At 40.6% G+C, this 22326-nt stretch overlaps 2 protein-coding genes across 7 annotated transcripts in view; one reads left to right on the forward strand and one right to left on the reverse strand.

The window, feature by feature from the left end:
* LOC145442220 (alpha-tocopherol transfer protein-like) overlaps nt 1-22326 on the forward strand; it is a 234018-nt gene that overhangs the window by 11327 nt on the left and 200365 nt on the right. The gene's annotated exons all lie outside the window — the stretch shown is intronic.
* On the reverse strand, nt 842-15362 carry LOC145442213 (nuclear distribution protein nudE-like 1-B). 4 transcript variants are annotated; one of them, XM_080320117.1, is made up of 9 exons: nt 14742-15347; nt 14000-14153; nt 13516-13664; nt 13009-13145; nt 11881-11954; nt 11371-11491; nt 4693-4793; nt 2090-2202; nt 842-1266 (listed from the first exon to the last, which is right to left on the reverse strand). In XM_080320117.1, exons 1-9 carry the CDS (start codon nt 14846-14848, stop codon nt 1227-1229), a joined length of 996 nt encoding a protein of 331 aa, XP_080176243.1. In that variant the 5' UTR covers nt 14849-15347; the 3' UTR covers nt 842-1226. The 4 variants fall into 4 exon arrangements, 2 of the variants coding, with proteins under 2 accessions (XP_080176243.1, XP_080176242.1); XR_013915973.1 differs by lacking the exons at nt 842-1266; nt 2090-2202 and adding exons at nt 5631-5708; nt 7260-7387 and having other exon boundaries at nt 4724-4793; nt 14742-15362; XM_080320116.1 differs by lacking the exon at nt 4693-4793 and having other exon boundaries at nt 14742-15353.

A 22326-nucleotide genomic window follows, 5' to 3' on the forward strand; every position in this document is an offset into this window, starting at 1 on the left:
AATCATGCTATATGTTGCAGTCGCTGTGCCCTATCCCAGTCGTGTAACGACGGTTTATCACTTTGGCTTAATTTTTACCGACTCCACAGCCCTTAGTGCACTACAGGGTTAGAACTTTGCAATAGAACTCTGGAATAGAGTTCATATAAACGTTTCACCCGCAAAATGGTGCACGGTCAATTGGTCATTGGCCAATGGTCATCAATTGATGATAACAATGAACTTGATAATTAATCAAGGCAGCGCAGGCCACGATTACTTCCGGACTAACAATGGTGAATACAGCTCTTCCATTTGTATTGTAAAGGCTACCAAAAACAGTGGAGTTTAACAAAGAAAATGTCGCTGAGCAATAATCGCAAAAAAAGTATGAACAGGAAAATATATAGTTTAGAACAGATTGGGAGGAAGAGTTTGCATTGAGTGATAGTGAATGTAAACAGGTCAGTGGACAAATGATGAAACAGATGAAATCTCCCTTAAATGCTCAGCAGCAATTAACGGAGCTGCGTCACGCTGCTTTGACGTCATATCAGCCTGATTTTAAACACCTGCAGCTCAGGTAGAGAGGCACTGTAACCCCACACAATAATGAAATTCATTCGATAGCCTACATATTTCTTTGTGACGTAATAAATTTTTGTGTTGTGGCTTTTTCAAAACTAAGATTTCTGATATGCGGCTCGCGCAAGAAGCAGGTGTGCCCACCCCTGAACATGCCATGTAAGCAATTCCAAGATGAATACTGACTTTGATCAACAGATCGTTACGACAGCCATATTCATTATTTGCAGGCTATTTTCAATGCTGTCTGTCAATTCAAACGCTGCAGACAGCACCCTTCATACATCAACTACTTTTTATTACTCAAGACATAAAGTTGGTATCACTGAGGCGGCGCATCAAATCACAAAATCAACCAGCAGTCGATCGACATATTTACGATGAAGACATCCCATACGGGAATTCCAACAGACACACGCGACGTACTGAGCAATTCAATTCAAGATCAAATTCCTGCTTTTCGACAGCAGCCTTTCATCGATCCCGGCGGCCGAAATAAATATTAGGAACGGCAATTTACAGATATGAATGCTTTGCATGAGATGTAGACACTTGGGGACAGGCGTCCCGGCGTACGCATTTCCACACCCGGGATGCCCGTTTGAATGCGTCTCGTGGCGTGCAACGCCAGACGGACGGTTTCGCTTGCTTACAATGTCTCGTTAAACACTGATCTTCATGGAGGTGCTTTTTCCACCAGCGCTGCAAAACGGCAGGGAAATCAACTCGCTGATGACGAGTGTGGCAGTATCGCCCTTCAGTTGAACATTGTCAGGTAGCTATATTCATGATATTTGTCGATGTCATTCAAGTTCAAGCACAGGCACTATCACGAATTCTATCAACCATGAATAGATGCGTAGTAGTAGCAGTAGTGAGAGCCGATGTTGTCGAGAAAAGATAATATACAATCATTAAGGGGACTAGAGCCTCTACAGCGCTATCTCACGAAGGGCTACCCCCATCACCATGGAATTTTCAGTTGCTAGTTGTCACTATGCTGTAAGCAAAATACCTAACATCTGTTTTAGGCAGTATTAAGACAGTCCAACATGTTGCTAAATTTTTTTCTGAAGATTGTTGTGAGGTTCAGTAATTCAGAACATGATGTACCTAGGCTCCCGGCAAGACGTAAATTAGCAAAATACAGATCTAGATGCTGGAGTTACAAACTTCCGGTTGATGACGAAACGATAGAACGAAATGTTACGATGGAGCAAAACACAATTGAACATTTTCCCAGTAAAAGAAAATACCAACGGTATGTCCGGTAAAATTGAAATTTTCACTCATTTTTTAGGTGTGATAAGGCCACGGCGAAAGAACAGAGGTACCATGTTGATAAAATCCTTGAACAAATGTACTTCCTGAAACTAATCGAAGAGTTTTAAAATTTCTAGGAAATGACTACTTCTACTTGTTATTAAGAAGGAATTTTAAGCGTAACGTCAACTTCACTCGCAACGCCGACAGCTTCCACCTCATCTGCTCGTTATGAGCTTACTAACACCTCTATTTTACCCACCTTCGCCCGTTCTTCTCCCTGTCGCTCGACTCCAGCCTTGAAACCGACCTGACGCTTTTCTGCGGCGATTCCCGAACGTAGTTTCGACATGACGACAACTTCGTTTCCAACGCCTTCAAAATACGCAAATGTGTCAAAATCTTGTCGGAAAGTCGTAAAAACTAGAGCCCGGCACAAATATCGGTATCGGTCAACTCCAGTCAATTGCAGGGGAGACGAGGCAAAGATGAGACATGCAATTTTTTCAGCGAACAATTTTTCTAATGGACAGATTCCTTCAACTATGTTGTTCCCAGTTCGCATAATATCATTCTATTGTCCTACCATATTAAAAAGGCTAACAGATTTGAGGTTAGGCAGAAAAATGCCTAAAAATATATATTTTTACAGTTTGTGTAAGTTATGTGGATTCATGTTTGTCACGACATACCGATCATAATATTTCATATTATAACACGGCATGCAATATTAGCAGTGGATTCATGCACTTACCTCTGAAAAAGTGATAGACAGAAATATTTATATCGAAGTTCATGCAATAATGGAGGTGCTGGGGTAAGATGAGACAAAGCCATGGGGTAAGTTGAGACATGGGTATCGGAGGACTTTTCCATCGAAAGACTCACAATATCAAAAATTTACTGTTCACATCACACATAATAGTTTATTCATCTGGTAGTTGACCACATGTGACATTACAAGACAAAATAATAGCGGAACTCTTATTGTTGCAGGATTCCACTGATAATTTGTTTTCGATGTCATTTAAATTCGTATACGATGTACTAATTCATGATTACTATACTCAATTCGTGATGTCGCTAGTTGCTTCATCATTTGGGATGAATTGGTGGTGTAATGTGCAAGAATTGCTTGGTGTCTCATCTTGAACACAGTGTGTCTCATCTTACCCTCGCATAGGGGTAAGTTGAGACATTTGATGAAAGATTTAAGAGGGCCAAGAAATCCAGGAGTATGTTGTTCAATGTAACTCAGCACAAGGTCATAACTAGTACAGATCACTGGCTTTCCATCGGCACCAAAATCGATCCTCAGAAGGCATTACTCTTTGAGCTGCGTTTAAATATCGAAAAAGTGGCTTATCTTTGCTTTCTCTCTACAGCTATTTCATGCGAGCGGGCATTCGGTAGAGATGGTCAGTAACGAAGCACTTCTACTTTTTTGGGTTGCTAAGCCGGTTTTGCCTATTTGCCCAAGTAGTTGAATTTTTGACTACTTCCACGTCTACTCTATAGTTTCTATGACAAACTGCTCACTGCTTACTCTTTGAAGTTAGGATTTCGTAAAGTAGCAATAGGTTTCGGGACTTGTTTCCATCACACAGGGGGTAACGAATCGCTTGTGCTTTTTTGGAGTGCTCATGCAGGTCTAGCCTATTTGCGCTACTTACTCAAAGGTCATGTTTTTTATTACTTCCCCTTCGTAAGTTTTTCATGCAAAACTGCTCACTATTCAAGTAAAAAGTAATTTCGGGGATATGTTCCCATCATGTTGACAAGAGAAATTGCCATAAACAACTACGAGAAATAGCCCGTGTGTGACGGAACTGAACATATTTTCAAAAATGGCAGGAATCCGCAATGTCAGTATTAGAATCATCCAGCAATTTCGAATGCAGCCACCTTCAATCAATTATTAAAAGTATGTGAAGTCTCGACAAAATCTGCTTTATGAATCTGCTGAATCGAGCACTTTTCAATTCTTCATTTTCGACTTCCATTTGAAATCGTTTTGGCACGTCTTGGAAATTGCTACATTTACTCGAGTACCAACAATGACTACTGTGATCACCTCTAGCCTACGGTAGGTGGTGAAAACGCAGAGATGTCACAATTCTCAACTAGTAGGGGGGCCTACTACAAGTATGCCTATCGGACTGGTAGTAGTGACTTCTTGCTCGGGTAGAGTTTTATCCCAAATAAATCAATTGTATACAGCAGGGGCAGGCAACATACGGCCCGCGACGGGATTTTGAGCGGTTAACGGACAGCTTCCGGTCTTACATGATGTTCCCCACGGCCCGGGTCTTCATACCTTTGCGAGCAAACATTTCCGACCAGGAACATTAACAAGAGAAAGCGGCGTTCCAATCTAACTTATGTTCGCGTACAGTCTTTACTAAGGGTTTGTAGTATGTACAACCACAACCAGCATGCTGCCAGACTTCAATGAACTTGTTGACAACTTTGATCGACCACATATGTCTCATCAACTTCGTCAACAGCTATTGAAGTACATTACCTTCTTTGATTACTGCTACTGGTTTCAATGCTTCACGATTAAAGTTAACATTATATACGATTTGTTTCATGTGTAGGTGGATAAATACACGATTAATCGATTCAGGAATCCGGCCAGCCAAGTAGCCTACTTCATATTCCTATACCTGGCCTGACGACTAGAAAAGTTGCCCCTGGTATACAGGATACGGTTTTTAAACTACCGACGCTAATTAAAAGTTCTGATCATAATGTGTCACATTTTGATTGTGGCAGAAAATAACATTTAACGTTGATATAAGCATCGGCTCTAAATTATGATGTTGGTCGGGTTAGGCTTGTAATAAAAAGGAAGGTGTTTACCCCAACTTTACGCAGCAGCTCCCCGACAATGTTCAAGGCGGAGATGCGGGCTGAAGGGGTGAGAGGAGGTGCTTTTGATGTCGTTCCATTTGCGAAGCTCCCTAAAATAAACAAGGTCGCTTGCACGTTCTGACGACTGTTGTGGACGGGAGCCGGATCATATTATTAGGAGGCTGGTGATAAGCAGCGGCTAAATTACATAATTCAGTAATCAATCAAGTTCATTTCTTGGATATCATACTTAATACGAGAAGAAATGAAAATAGAATAATTACTAAATTCCATAATCAAGTTTATTTCTTAGTTACCAAATACGAGAAGCAACGATAGAGAAATGATGAATCAAAGATATAATAGGGTCATAGTGAAGGGATACGAAATCATAGAGTCCACTGCATGTGATGACCCTTTCACCTATATACGGTTCCGGCAATGTATTACCAATTAGCAATTACACTCTTTCGGAATAGGATACTGCACAAAGAAAGCACAATAAAAAAAGGATAAGTAACACAGCATCAATGATGGTTAGTGCATCAGTGTTGCGATTAATTTTCACGCAACAGATAAAGCTGAAAAAGCATGTAGGCAGCGTAGTGTTATCATTGTTCAATTAAATTAAAGATTTTCAGCAAGCATCTACGCATCATTCCAAATGCATCGCACAGGCTATAAAAGTATGGAGCAACTGGGACTTTCGCATTTAAACGCAGTTCTCTCTGACAAGGTAAGAGCGGACCGTCCAAGTAACCATGACAAAACAGCCAATTCTTAGCATAGATCCCGTATACTTGCACCATGTCTCACAAACAGACATTAGAATCAAATTGGACAGCGATAATAATTGATGCTTTTGAAATGTCGCTGTGAGCAGCTGTCTATGAGCTTGTTACAGAAATTTCACAAGGATAATACCCACGAAAGAAGCATAATCTGACCTAATTAACGTGTATACCAGATGCACGGAATTCGGTGTGCGGACAAATAACGCAATCCTACAATTCTCCGTCTTCCATCTGACGAAACAGAGCAAGGGTCAGATAATTTCGCATGGATTCAATCAAGGTAATTAGTTCCTTTCAGATTGGCCGTTATTGCCAGCTACACGCAGCACACGTCAAACGAAAAAAGCATCGGTCAATAAAGCGTCAAAATCAAATGAACTGATGAGCAACTTCGGTGCACCATACATGCTGTGTCAATTAGAGATTAATCAAGACATCAGATTATTAAATGACTCAGAATTAATAAGAGCGTAGGCTAATCGTATGAATTGAGCATTCTGAAACACCACAGCTTACTGTCATTCATATTTTACTAACGAGCGTGGGTGCGATGTTTTACCAGCGCCATGAGGCGGTCTGGATACCTCCCGCTGGTCTGGTAAAGAGTCTTAGTGAGTTGTTATACTTGATGACATATAAGTCAACCCATAGACAAGCACTGTAGTTTGATACAGTTTGTCGGTGTGTACGAACCCATAGAAAAGTGATGTAGTTCGGTAGTTTGTTGGTGTGTTAGAGCCCGGGATTGGATTTCCCAGATTGGGAATGCAATATTAACACATAACAATACTACAATGCTTTTACTGTACTACTAGTGCTTGGATTCCGAACTAAAGCTGTTAGGCACTATCTTGCCTACCCATTTAGATAATAATCGCAAATACAGCTGATGGACGCCTGATGCACAAAGTAAGTGGCAACGCGAGAGCTATGAGATGAAAAATCACACAAAAATAATTCACAGTTTACGGCAATCCACAACCAATAAGTATCAGAAAGATGGTTGTTGGTTGTTAACAAATTACGACTGAAAACCATGTCCAAAATAGAGAAATAGGTGAGGTCAAAGAACTAAAAACAAACAGACATTGGTGACGAATCAGAAGTTATGAAGCACAAAACATCAAGAATGACTTTGAATGAAGTGTCATGCATTGTATCATGTCCCACTAGTTAAAGGCTGTAAAAGGTATATATAGTACAATGGCAGTTACGAGTCCAATCTAGGGGTGCCGTGCCGATCTTACTTTATAATGAATATATTCAGCAGTTGCCAGAAAAACAGATCAAACCTATCAAGCAGGCCATAAAAGACATAATCAACAATGTTGTCTCTAGTGGATTTCACAAAATTTAACAGGAAATCATCTTCTAGCCCACTTGATATTAAAACGAGACAGAAGATTGCCGAAGTTTTACCCATTTACTCAGGCTTGGGACAGGCACTGGTTTTACTCCACACACGGCTGGGTTATAGAAGACAACTGGCAGGAATCGAGCCCCACACCCCTCCTCGGCGAGACCAGAGGTGCAACCACCAAGCTATGGTGCTTTGTCAAAAAAAGCTTTTCCACTGAAGAAACCTTTTTCTACAAATCGGGATATAGATTGATACAGAGTCGGCAACCCTAAAAAGGCGGGACTGATACAACACACACATACACTAACACCCGACTACGGATGATCTAAAACACTACAATTTGTAACAAAAGAATGCGTGCTGGATTGACACTGCCGGCTACCGTCTAACTTGGATGCATGTGAAAAGAAATATGATCCTACTACACATGTGCGGCAGCGTCATCTTCTCACACGACACGATGGGTCGTCGCCTCAATCCTTGTTACAAAAACAGCACCACCGCGTAACGCAAGTCCGAAAGTCGTGAGCCCGCTTGCTCCACCCATTTGCTGCAAGATGGACGGAGCAAATAGACAAACTACCAGTGCACGACACGATGAAGGGACCCGCACCTTTCCAAGCGGCTATTGACACGGAGAACGAAACTACAGACACACAGACGATACATTACACAGACAATATCAGGGTGTAAATAGTGCAGATCCAAATAGTATGACGTGCCACGTTGATTTAGTAAAGTTTCCACTCTTTCATTTATGCAGCAATATAGACATGATTTAAACAATCTGATTCTTAATAATGATTCACTTATGCAATTTCTAATGTCATTTACAAAGTGCAAGCTAAATTTTAGACACTGCACTATCAAAAAATGAAGTCATTAGGATCTCCAACGCTATAATCACGCAATACCCATTAGCCGGCCTCATACCCCGAGACACGTGGTAATAGCGTACAAGACACACGAATGCCATACTCATATCCTTACACCAATGTCTTTTTCGATTTAATGCCATTTTTATCTTAACCAGACCAGGATATGCTGCTAGTCACAAATTTACGCGAAATCTGGCTTTCAAACTTTGACACTTCGTAGTTCATCGTACTTGTGTAGGACATATCCAAAACCAAACTATTCATTCAGTGATTGATGTGTTTTGGTGACGTATCTAGACTGAGCAGTGAATTGGAAATGTCTTAGATCAGTATCGTAGTTTGAATATATTGTATCCTGCTTGGAAACTAAAAGCTAATCACATTGTTTGCTTGCCGTCGTTTATACTTTTGTTATTGCAAACATCTGATCATCGTAACCTCTCTACAGTTTCCTATCCAATTCTACAACCAGGCTAACTTTATTCATTCAATCACATTCACAACTACAGTAGACTGCTCGACTTCAAATATTCAAATGAGGTTGTGTTTGAAAATGACCCGGTGAAAATAATACGCCCTTGTAATTTTTAACCTATATCTTCACAAAGATAGGAGTGTCTGTTTGCGGTTGCTGTTACATGTTTGCTCAGGCTGGCAGGAACCCTTGTTCCTGGTTTAAGTGCTTTTGGGGATATGTACTCGAGAAGTTTTATGTGAAACACATTACCGGAGCCCACGCCATTGAAATGCAATATATCAGTATATATGTACGAATGACTCTCGTATCTATATAGGACAGTCGTAAATTAACCGACAAGTTGCATAGCAACAGTCCATTCCAATTTCGATCGACAAACATTGCTTGCTGTGAACTAGCCCTGTTCAAATTGTTGAAAAGGAAGGAAGATCTATAGGTCAAAGCAGGAGTAGATTCGTTGCTTTTTAGTAAAATTGGTACGACATGCAAAAAATTGTCCTTACAACAATTTTTTATCGTTGAAACCAGATGTTTCAACCTCTTTCCGAGATAAATGACATACGAGCCGTGCATATGATCGTAATACACAGAGCATATCATGCGACAAATCATGCACGTTGTCACGTCTTCGGCATCGAAGAATACCTGCAGAATCGGAGTTTGCCACAGGGCAGGGCAAAAACAAAGTATTACTAAGCTCCGAGTAGGACTTCGAATTGTCAATATGAAATACACGGTGGATTCTTTTATTTTGTAGCATCGATGAAATGAGTACCAGGGCTAAGGGACCCGGGCCCTTAATAGCCGACTTAATAAACCTTCATAAAAATTTTAACAATCAAGAATATCTACCAGCAACCTATTTTTTACATGAAAGTCAGAATATTGCCTAGATCTCAAGATTCTCCGGGGATGGTCGACTTTTCGAGAGCGAAACACTTAATTTAGTGATGTTAGTTATCGTCGACCTTTCTCTCACAGCAATCATGCTAACACCGACACTGCGGATATCACAACAAAAAATTAATTCCGGCAGCGAATCCAACAACGATATCACCCAGCCAGCATAAAATCGTAAGGGGCTTTGCCTTCACCCGGCCACAGACCGTGAAGTGCTCCGAAACACACTACAGGGCCTTTAAAATAAATGAAAACGAGGTGAAGATTGCAGGATACTTCATCAACACAAATGCTAGCAAAGTATAATCACCTTCACGCCTTTCAAGTGGGGGTCAACTTTCCTCAAGCACGGACATATGATATGGCAGGGTTTACGGCAGCAGGAATGATACAGTAAGTACAGGCGTGTTTGGCCACTCAATTCAATTGAAGAGACACGAGTCGGAGTAGTATTATAATTTCTGCGACTACCTTGTACAGGGGTGTCAAACTCAACTAGCGTCGCGGGCCGGATTGAAAAATTCAGCCAGCTCGTGGGCTGTACCAGATAACTGATTCCATGTTACCTCGAACTCCAATGACTCTCACTTGAATACTATATCATAGAGCATTTTATTTTATTAGGAACCGCAGGGATTCTATTATAGCAACACCATTATTCGCGGAATTGGCTAACTACAATGATTGACCAGTTGAATGCAGCAACACACCACTGAAACAGAGGCTATTACGGCGATATAAGTTATCTTTAGCATATTTCAATGGTCCATTTATTTTTGGCGTAATCTGCCGTTAGCCTTGCGTATTCGTTGTGGGGAATACAAGAGACATTAACCGAAACGTGGACGTTCGGATTTGGTTCAACAGGCCATCGTGAAATCGCGATACGGGTTTCTATGGAGGCCGGGAACTTTTGAGTCAGAAGTATAATATAGCACTGTGATCTCGGATACTTGATATGTATTTTTTGTAACTATAATAATAATATTCTTCATTTAACCAGCATATAACGATTTTGAACTATCGTTTTCGCTGCTATGAAAAACTACTCTTTGGTGGAGAAATCCAGTGTGCAATTTTTGCCATCTCGGAATTGGGTGTCAATGTCGCCGAATTGTTTGTAATGGTGAGTAGAGTGAAACTACAACACCACTCACGGGTGGTTATATGTTGCATTTCCTGTCTTGCGGGATCATTTGATGGAAGTATTTCCTACTAAACATTTCAACATTTCAACATTTGTTAGAAATGTGCTGGAAAGTAAAACTACTTTCCAATCTGCTCACAATGGCTTTGCGGGCCGGATGAAAGCGCCTGGCAGCAGGATGCGGCCCGCGGGCCGTATGTTTGACACCCCTGACCTAGTACCTATCCCTCCTAGAAGTTCCGGTGAGTTCTTCGATTCACGCCACCACACTGAATTCCTTGGAATGGGAGGAAGGGTCATTACTCATTAGGCTAGGCACATTCATTGTGCTTAGCCAAATCAGAAACAGCTCCACAGTCATCGTATACACATACAGGTATACAACAATGAGATGGTCCCTTATCTTGAGGGATCATTCCTATAGAACGCAGATCGCTTGGATTCCATTGGAACAAATTTATTAATACACCAGAAAAAGTCTGCACACCAATATTTTTGAATGACTTTATTAGCAACAAAAGCCACTGCTGCCCTGGCAATATCGATCAGCGTTGCCATGGCAAGCATCACTTAGTCTGTCGTAGCTGGACCGAACGCTAACCAATTGTGCATACGACGGTAAGTTAAGCTATGGTGTATCATAAAAACTGATTAGACGCCCATATTTTCCATTCCATTCCAGCATTATGAGTTGAATCTCTGGATTTTCAGCAATTTCTGGTAGATAGTCATGCAGATACATGCTACGTGGCGGAAGTTTTCAAAAAAGTGTTGGGAGTACGTTTTTAGGACGTTAGACACGGGGAAACAAGGATATCTCAAACGTTCATTAATCTCTGAACGTAATCATAATTACACGATACTATGCGTGACGAGATAGCATGACGAGATAACTATCGCAACACCAAGACGTAAAATTTGATCTTCCAATTCCATTAAACACTCGATTCAGTTCGCAAGACCCGAGCGATCAGCATGAATCATCGTTGAACCACAATTCAACCATTCACATTCAATTTCCAGCAGTTCCCACGGAAAAATGACGCCAACCAGTTACAAGACCACGCAGACACCAGGCTGGCACGCACTACAACCGCTATCATGCACGGACGCGTTCGGCGGTAACTCACCGTTCGGCTCCCGAGTCGGTGTTGACGGCGTCGACAAATTACTGACCCGGACCGCTGACAGCGAATTGCCGCTCGCTTGTCTCGATAATACTGGCAGGGTGGTCGGTTTCGTGGGAGTACTCTGCAGAAAGTGATCATTCTGTAAGTAAATCTCTTGGGCTAGAGTAAAACGCAGCTAGGCCCACTGCCTGCATATCACAAACTTAAAAGTAAAAGCTACATAGTTTTATCAGACATCGCCCTTCGAAATAATGACAAGCGCGAGACATAGTATGGTACGGAAACCCTGGAGATACACAAGAGAATTAGGTATTTTTATGTAGTAGTGTAAATATAATTTATTCCTGACATAACGCTTGTATAATCTGAAGAATGGCAAATCGAATCGCATCACTTGACCAGCCAAAATTCAGAACACGGTACACAGAGCCTGGCAAGCCTTGAATAATTACAAAGGCCGCTCAAGGCTTTCGATCCGTCAAAGTCAAATTAGCAACTCGCGATACTCACAGGCTCCACTTTTACGTTGGTTTGGTCTGTTGGGATTTCTTTTTTCTGTCGAACGGCGAGCTCTTGACTCAAATCTGCGGTAGTATGTAGAGTTGTAAATAGATACCAGTAAGCTTCACGTTAGTAAGGGATGAGTTCGGCTGATACTTTGACAGAACAGAACAGTGTCACTTTAATGTTTGCCGTCATACTAACCAACAACCAGTGTAACAACCAAATACATAGACAATATGTGATGCCATTCACACTTGGTTAAAACCATCCAAGGTAGTACTTATCGATAGCAATAACAAGAGTAGAGGCACCAGATAAAGCAGCGTTATCAGCATTTTTGGATTAAACTATCTGCTAATATATTGCCATACAATCTTATCATGTAATATGAAACGGTACAGATGCTGGCCTAAAAGCATCAGCAAGGCTCGTTAGTTTCGAAAAAAGTTGATGCTAATATCACAACCTACAAACTAGCCGATTCTGAGAGTAAAAGATGGCGTTATATGAACTGTAGAAAACTGTTAGCGGAAAAAAGTAAATAGCTCTATTCTATTAATGCACCAAAGTCGGATAGATCAATACGCGGTCATGTGATCTTGTCATTTGCTATCGTACCAGACGCATTCGATAGGTAATGGTCACCAACGGTCTCTGTAGATGTTCATTGTTAATGTCAAGCAATTTATTGCGTTTTTCACGCAACTAACCAATTAATCAACGAAGATATTAATTGACCAGGGACATTAATTTATTGAGTCATGAAAATACATTCAAACGCATGCAAAACAAGGATAATGAAGCTTTAAGCACATTTCGGACCAAAATGAAGTACGAAGATTTGCAATTGCCTTATACAAATGACTGTCAGTCCTGGAATCAATACAGAGTTGCGTCTCTGACCTAAAAAGTCCATGCATTGTAGTTTTGTGTGTGCAATGAACAAATCCAACTCTTTTGTCGAGAGTAGGAGGGGCTTAGGGGGTGTTTGATACCATATTTGCTATCAAGGTTTAGCAGGACATGCTATAAAGAGGACTACTTATCCTGAAAATGTTATGAATTGCAGATAGCCGAGATTAAATCAATGCAATGGTGAAAAGTGAAATAAAAACACAGTAACATCGTTCTGACCTCTGGCCTCGTCTCGTAACCGCTGGACCGTGACAGACAGTTCCTGCTTTTCGTCGAGCTCACTTTCGAGAAACGCGTTTCTTTCAATCGCATGATTTAAACGTTGTTCAAAATCTTCAATCGTTACAATAGTGGCCCTGTATGAATTCCCTTTGGTGAATATTGTACGATTCTATTCACATCAACACACTACTGGCATACTACTACCATTGATGCAATCAAACTAGTCAGTAATCATAGGCAGGGTATGAGGCAATGTACAAAACTAAATACCAGACAGGCTCTATAACGTAACACCAAAACACATTCAACACCGATCTCACCTTGAACGTAAAATACCAAGTAAACAGGATGGCTTATCTAATTTCTAGGGTGCGACTTCACTATACACTACAGCACTGCAAGTGTGTACACCTAGTAATCAATTTAAACAGTCCCACCCAGTAATCATATTTAGAATAGAGAAAATGGCATGGCAAACCGTAGTAATGCCAATAGAGTCCATACCTATTTGTTCTTTCTAAATCGTCATTAGTTTGTTCGAGTTCACGAATGTATTTTGCGTTTTCCGTTTTCATGGCATTTGCGACGCTTAGTTGATTTTCAAGTTCTGTTAATTGCATATAGCTTTCTTCTTGCTGTGCTTCAAGTTTTTCCTGCAAAAAAGAAACAACACCAACTCCTTCAGTGCGACCAGCGTGAAGCGCGTTTTGTATATATATCAGTAGTATATCCACTGTGAGTCAGTGCTATCATATTATTATGTATTGACAATCAAAGATCGTGTAAAATCAAGTTATCAAAAGAATTACCTAGAAAGGATAAATGAATAATTGAATATATTACATCGGCTTCAGTTCAGAATGCGACAACGCTGTTTCACAAACAGTACCATTATTTCATCTTGCAACTTATCAATTCTGATAATACTCTCATAATCCTGATTCAAAACTGCAACAGTTGCAATCGGTCAAAGATACAAAATGCATACCCGTAATGATTCACATTCGGAGGTAAGTTTGGCGTTTCTCTGTCGCATATCTTTTAATTCCTCTTCATTCATTTCCAGCATGGATTCGAGCTCCTTCTCCAAATCTTTACTGGATTCTTTAAACTCTGTTAGCTCGTCTTCCACCTCTCGACATCTATGACAAATAAGTATGTATTTTTCTCAATTGTTTCTCATAATGACATAGCGCATAAGTTCAACCATACTCAACTCGGCCGTCGGTAGATCGTATATTGGTAGCCTTATAAAAGCAGGTCTGATTGTTGAATTATATACGCACAAATTAACTGAATTAAATCAAGCTCAAGATACATTTATCTTAGTCCTGGTAACAGTTCATTGAGCTCATGCGCTGTCGTCTAGCTAGGCTATTATATGAACCCTTATATCCAGGGATCTAGGAGATCTCTAGATAACCCAGCTACATAACTGATCCTATAATATTACACTTTGAGAGGAACTTTGACAATCCAGTGAACTTGATATAACTTTCCACTCAACGTCGATTATAGGCCCAACATTGAAATTCTACAGCAAGACAGAATACGGGACAAACAAAAATAACAATAATAATTTGAGATTGTCGTTGCCTTGAAGCTGATTGAAACCCACATTTCTAGGGCAACAACAGTAATTCTATATGCAATTTTCGATTCACCAGTTGCAGGTTCAGAGTACACGTGTTAATAAATGCACATAATACAACTATTTCCAACAAACTCACACTTTTTTGAAGTGATGCGCCTGATTTCTCCAATATTCCAACTCTTCTTGTGCACTTGAAAAATCACTTCGAAATTTATCGCAATCTGCCATCTCTGTCACTTTCATCGAATTGCAATAATGAGACACGTGTGTTGATCGAATGAAATTGATTTTCCTCTAAAATCCAATTAAGTCGATGGTGGAATCAACAAAACATCGATAGACCCGGGACAATAATAGTAATCTATGATATATTAAATGAAAATTTAATAACTGTACCAAAGAAGAGAAAAACATGTTGCATTCAAATGTAATAACAATAAATCATATGCATGATATCATTGATATGACAGGATTAGCAAGGAATTAAACCAAGCAATCATCCTGCCCATTTTAAGCTTTAAATACTCTCCCTACCTCAACCTATCCCTTTTCACAGCTACTAAACATGAAAATCATAGCTGATTTCATTAAAAGACATCTACATTTTATGACAGGCTTTCAGGGGTCATATTATTAATCCTTATCAAAGAACATTCGCTGTTCATAGCAGTTCATGAGTGACTAATCTACAATTTGACTCACAAGCATACTGGCTGTTTTATTTCCTTTGTAATGTAAACCAATGGAAAAAAAATAATCAATACCAAGTAGTTTTCATCTTTACCCACACAAGTATCAATATAAATAAATGGTATTCAAGACAAGCACTTGAAGCACACATAACACAACATCAAATTAAACCAACGTATAACATATGCATGAGCTAAGGAATAGTTATTCAAGAAACTTTCAATAAGAGAAATAAAAACTGGCAGATCAGACAACCATTTGATGCCTGATCGATTATGAGAACAGAAAGTAGCATTGCGAAACTGCAGTCAATACCGCGTCATAAACAAATCAATAGGAAGTTCCAAGCAACAAGATAAGTATCAAATCTAGCGCATAAAAGGTATCCTTGGCAATACTTGTGTAGCTATGCATGGTCAACATTGAATGATATATCCCTCTGCTCAACTTGATAAAGAGGTGCGGCACTTTCTAGCAATATAATCCAGCACCACTTCATGACATAACTGTTTTATTACAACCTTCCAAAGGTGATAACACTTACACAGGATACACTCGCATTGACATTTCCATCACTAGCAACACCCTGGAGGCATTACTTTGAAAACTACCGTACATGAAATAGTTTACATTCCTTGGACTGATCACTCAATAAAAGAACACAGGCTACCAAACCAGTTACCTTTTCAGTAGACAAAGGTCGTTCTCAAGGGTGTATCACATATTGATCTAGAAACCTTGACAACAATGTATTTGCCAAGATGATAAAGTGCTTGGCATGACGCTAATAAACATGACATTTATTGTCAGTTTTAAATGCTAAGAGATAAGGAAGCAGACTCATATTCATACCAAATTACAGCAAATGTGAAAAGTTGGTACCAAGCTTAGAAATGAATGCTCCATATATCCAATAAGACTATTGACAAAGAAACGTAAGGTATTAAATAACATCCACACCAGCATCCACAAATAGAATTAATACTACATTTGCTGACCAACAATCTTCTGTATAGAAATATATTAACAAGCCCAGTATAACTTTCACTACAATATTATTGTTATCACTGGGAGATTGTGGATATGGACTGGTTATGTAAAATGAATTCTAGAGACGAAATAGCAGTAGTGGGGATATATTTTGCAAGTAAATTCATAAATAGAGCAATGTGTAAACCCCAAAGCTGGAAAATTACTGGGTTGCCATAGTACCTTCATTTCTGATGAAGTAAATTGTGTGCCAACAAAAAATCATGTTCCGTACATACCAGCTGCAAGTAGACGTGACAACAAGGCTCAAGAAAATGAATAACCCAAGTAAGACACACTGCAGGCAACTAGGAGATGAAGCCAAGAGCTTAATGTGTCACCAGTTCACCACGTAAACTGGCCTTTATATAGTGTAAAAATCAACAGCACATCTTACTTGTAATGTAACAAACAAATAACTTAGTTCTGTAAAGAGGCGTCTTATGAAAGATTGCTAATTGCCATAACTCGGTCAGATTACAATTGAAGCTCTTCAAACCTTAACCACCCTACTAATTCACTTGAGGAAAAGAATATATAAATTCTTTGTGGTTATTTTTTTCAGTTCCACACAACTTAGGCCCATATTAGTTTACAGGTTACCATAAGAATAAAATGCACACATCCTGCCCTGCCGCAAGCCTACAGGATATTCAGAATAGAAGTTATTTTTCAAGGCAATGTTCATCATGGCCACGGTCAGTTCGTAAAGTTTGCAAAATAAGTTGCTCCAATAAATAATCAATCCTTCGTATGACATTTTCAATTATAACATATCATCAGGTTAACATCAAGTAACCCGAGACATGGGCGGGTTTAATCTTCATACATTTCGAAACGATTCCCCCACTCCCTTTCCGTGTGATTCTCTTACAGTGAAGGAAAGATGAATTTGTTCAATTTATAACTATAATAATGATAAACATAGATATATATCATAATACTATGCTACATTCTATACTGTATAATTATGATGGCTTCATGTTTGAATAATCAGTCTCTTGTAAGTCGGCCACAAACAAAAGAACCAACCTATATAGCTTTCCACCAAACACCCCGTTTGGCTGCATTGGTAGCCTACCTTTGATATTAAAATTGCACAATATTCGTTACACGGCAATTACCTAGCAAGTGGTGAGTACAGTATAGCGATAGCAAAAGTATCGAAGGGATGTTATTGTTACAAAAAACGTTATTAGGAAGTAGACACTACAAACACGAGCATCTAAGGAGTATTATTTTAGTACATGAGCACAATGGGTTGCAAATGGGTGTTGAAAAAATATGTGCCAGTGATAGCTATCTTTAGCTGCAACTTACAATTAAGCAAGGTTTTGTCCATATACTGTTAGGCTACTTTCTAGGAGTAGATCACGGCGCTAACAGCATTATATCCGGTCCTCTCAGAAGTGTTGTTAGTTTGTGGGCACAGGGCACCCAATAGTGAAAGTCTTGGAAAACAGTATAGAAGTGCTTCGCTTGCAACCGTTAAAAAGCACCAAATGTAACGCAGGTATTTGCTCTGAGAATATAAGCAACTTTTCTGCACGTGTACTATTTCCACAATTTTTCAAGCAAATTTGATGAAAAGAGAAGAGCAGCTAAATTGTCAACGGATTAGCCTACATGAAATGTACCAGTGAGACATTTTCATATTTTTCATTGAATAAACGACATGAGATCAATGTGACGACGTCCATGAATTGCAAGTCAATTTATGAATGAACAGCCGATATGGAATCGTTATCTCGTGTACACATAAGATTCTATGGTACACACAGGTCGACAGCCGACAGGTGTTGCGGTGAGAACCGCCTTGGCTTCGCACAGCAAATATATTATGCTAAATATACCGAGATTACAACACGGGGCAACCCAGATATACAATCACCTGTCTGACATGACCATTTTTCAAACTATAATTACTAATAATGAGTGCATTCATACGGGTAACCCTAAAAGGAGGGACCGCGGAAACTGCGGAAAACGCGGAACTCGCGGAGATGGCCCCTAAAACGCGGAAACTGCAGGAAACCTCGATTCCTAAAGCGCTGAAACAGAGGAAAACGCGGAACGCGGAACAGTCAGTCATTGACCTCTAAAGTAGCCACTAAAACGAGGAAACAGCGGAAAAGGCGGAACGCGGGACAGTCGGTCATTGACATTTATAGATCTCATAGAGGAACTCTAAAGTCAAAAACGACGAAACTGCGGGACACCAATGTTAGAGTGAGGCGAAGTAGGACTCATAAATGGCAGAGAACTGTCGTAATAGTTGATGGCGCTTCTTCGTTTTACGATACAAAAATTTATAAACGTCAAAATAAATTGTTTTTTCCTTGGGAGAGACGGATTAGGGTTGGCGGAGGGGGTATATTAGGGTTACGTGAGGGGGATATTAGGGTTGAGGAGAGGGGAGATATTAGGGTTGGGGGAGAGGGGGATGTTAGGGTTAGGTTAGGATTAGGGTGTTAGGTTAGGGTTATGATTAGGGTTAGTGGGATATTAGGGTTAGGGGAGGTGGAATATTAGGGTTAGGGGAGGTGGGATATTAGGGTTAGGGGTTAGGATTAGGGGAGGTAGGGTATTAGGGTTAGGGGTTAGGGTTAGCTTAGGGTTAGGTTAGGGTTAGGGGAGGTGGGATATCATGACCCTAACCCTCTTCTCCAACCCTAACATCCCCCTCTCCCCAACCCTATATCCCGCCTGTCCTAACATCACCCTCTCCCTCAACCCTAATATTCCACCTCCCCTAACCCTAATATCCCACCTCCCCTAACCCTAATCATAACCCTAACCTAACCCTAAGCTAACCCTCCCTATCCCTAATATCCCACCTCTCCTAACCCTAATATCCCACCTCCCCTAACCCTAATATCCCACCTCCCCCAACCCTAATATGCCACCTCCCCCAACCCTAATATCCCAACTCCCCCAACCCTAATATCCCACCTCCCCCAACCCTAATATCCCACCTCCCCCAACTCTAATATCCCACCTCCCCTAACCCTAATATGCCACCTCCCCCAACCCTAATATCCCACCTCCCCCAACCCTAATATCCCACCTCCCCTAACCCTAATATCCCACCTCCCTAACCCTAATATCCCACCTCGATGACCGACTGTCCCGCGTTCCGCTGTTTCCTCGTTTTAGTGCCTACTGTGTGATATATAAAGGTCAATGACCGACTGTTCCGCGTTTTCCTCTATTTCAGCGCTTTAGGAATCGAGGTTTCCCGCTTTTTCCGCAGTTTCCGCGTTTTAGGGGCCATTTCCGCGAGTTCCGCAGTTTCCGCGTTCCCTCCTTTTAGGGTTACCCCATTCATACTGAGAATATGCAGGCAGTGGCCTAATGAGTCCTAATAGACTGTAGAGTTTTCAGCGGTGTTACATTAATTTTTTGTTACAGTAGTTTTTTCCTTTAAATACATTATTTATGGAATTTGGCTATTACAGACAATAAAGCTGTGCTTGCTATACCTGCACTGGCTCTGGCTGCACTTTCATGACGATATGACCATTGCCCAAGATGGAAAGCATATATAGGCCTAGTTATCCCGAAAAATACTATGAGTGTGTGTGTAATGTTTGCAGAAGCTTCGCATATACAGTTTTTCGACATCCATGATGTCCAAGACATGTCCTTTCGCTGTTACTTTCAAGCTTGCTGGCGCGTAGTCATTCTATTTCACTCGACGTAATGGCTCGTCCATATCAATAACCTCCGTACGGCTGATATACATAATAAAAAAAGCAGTATACAACATCATTTATATTAACACGACCTTCCCTCTGTAGCTGCTTTATAGAATACGCACAAACGCTTCCCTGCATCGTTATGATATATTTCAGCTAACCGTCTTCGGCGGGTGCGGTAAGTAGGCTTCCAGACGTTGCGATAACGCCGAAAAGCTGAGCTTCTCGAGTGAACAATCCAGGGATCGAAAGCTATCTAACCAAACAATGACGATATAGTCACAGTCACGTGATTCAACAACTTTTGTCTTGTCCGCTTTCGTCGATTGCGAAAAACTAACGGTATGATTAGATAACTAACCTACGTAGGTTAGTTATCTATGGTATGATTTCATCGACTCAAAGAACTTCAAATAATTTTAATGCCCTATTCATCTGGGATATATACACATATATGCCTGAATAGATGTCTAGCATTGTTCTTATGTATTCGACGCATCAAACCATTGTCGTACGCGACTCTGATCAAACTACTTCCTTGTGAATGAGCTGATGATTGTAACAACGACTCGACTCCATTGCTGCAGAGTGTAAGCCCTGAAGACAGCTACATGTTCATTGGGTCAAGTACTCCGAGGAAATAACGACCCTTTTCCATGGAGACTGTCAGGCAGTCACAGTCATTATAGCTCTATTGTGATCACAAAGCTGACTCGGAACACGTTGACTAAAAAGGTTTCGTTTTCTGACGTGTACGCTGTTTTGACCAGCCGAATATCTTCCATTATTTAGGGTTACCAGATTTTGGATTGGAAGCCTGAAAGAAGGACACTTTTTCAAAATTTTCAGACTTGCAATACCGGAGGTGAATTTTGTGCACTCCGTGGTCGGTTTGACTAAAGGTCTACTTTCCAGCCCAGCTGCGAAATAGCCGCCGCAGCGTTCATCAGTGCTGATTTACTGTATCTCAGTCGAATTTTACCCTATATTTAACCAAAATTCTCAAAAAAGAGGACATGTGGGCGTCCTCCGAGGACACTTTCAAAAATGTCAAAAGAGAGGACAAATCCTCGTAAAAGAGGACGTATGGTAACCCTACCAATATTGATAAAAGAATCCTGATCTTGAATGACGGGATATATCAAGAAGAAAGTCGATATGATTGATTCATAAAGCTGCAAGACACTGTGACAGCTCTGATTTGCAGGTGGACAAATAAAACCTCACCGTCATGCTATTGGCTCATTGAAAGCGAGCCTGGAAACAAAATAGTGGGCTTCAAATTCGGCACCACATGTCACTGTTGAATAGAAAATCCATTCCATCACAACAGTATGATGTCTGATCTCAAAGACTACTCCTAATCAATCAATCAATCAGTTTTATCAATACTTTCATCATTTCAAAACACCACAAAACTGCGATACAATGAAAAGTTAACGCTGCAAAATCCCAATTATTGGTCGTGAACTCGTGCGATAACCTAACCGTTGACATCGCTGGCCAACCAATTTCCAACACTAAAAATGACAATTACCTTGGTGTTTTACTGGATTCGGACATGTCCTGGAAGAGTTACATACAATCACTCAAACCACAACTATCGAAGGTATGCGGTCTATTTCGCCGCCTTATTAGCTGCACTCTGCCAGTCAGCGTGCTGTTGATACTCTTCAACACTCTATTCCTATCAAAGTTACAATACGGAATTCTCTGTTGGGGTGCTGCCTGCAAGAATACAATTGACCCACTGCAAGAACTTCAACATCGGATCATCGGTATCATTGCCAAAGCCCCATGGGGGCCTGGATGTGCAACTGATAAATCGCTTCTCAAAAGTTTTGGTGTTCTAAACTTAGAAGATATGAGGAAGCTAGAAATTGCCAAGTTTATGTATCAGCTCCATTGCGGTCAATGTGTCTCAAACTTCAACGACTACTTCACCTCGGAGAAAAAAGCGCACAAGTAGCCTACAGCACACGCGCGTCAACGAAGAACAACTACCATATGATCAGGACCGAATACAAGAAAACGCATTGCTCAATCAAATATGCCGGACCCCAATTGTGGAACAGCATCTCGCCGGCTATCCGACAGTCGTCGAGCATGCCCGCATTCAAGTCGAAATACAAGCAATTTCTTCTAAATGAATACTAGCCAGGTAGCCAGTCATCAGGATTACCGGACCACGACCAAACATCGACCTCGCCCTCCGCCACATGCCAACTCATTTTGTCGCTTGCATCTTATATTCTCTGCATTACTTTTCATCAAGTGTGCATGCGTCTTCGGTGGGTGTCTGAT

This window comes from Botryllus schlosseri, chromosome 7 (genome assembly GCF_051294905.1).
Source record: "Botryllus schlosseri isolate E-star chromosome 7, Bs_hap1, whole genome shotgun sequence".
NCBI lineage: Eukaryota > Metazoa > Chordata > Ascidiacea > Stolidobranchia > Styelidae > Botryllus > Botryllus schlosseri.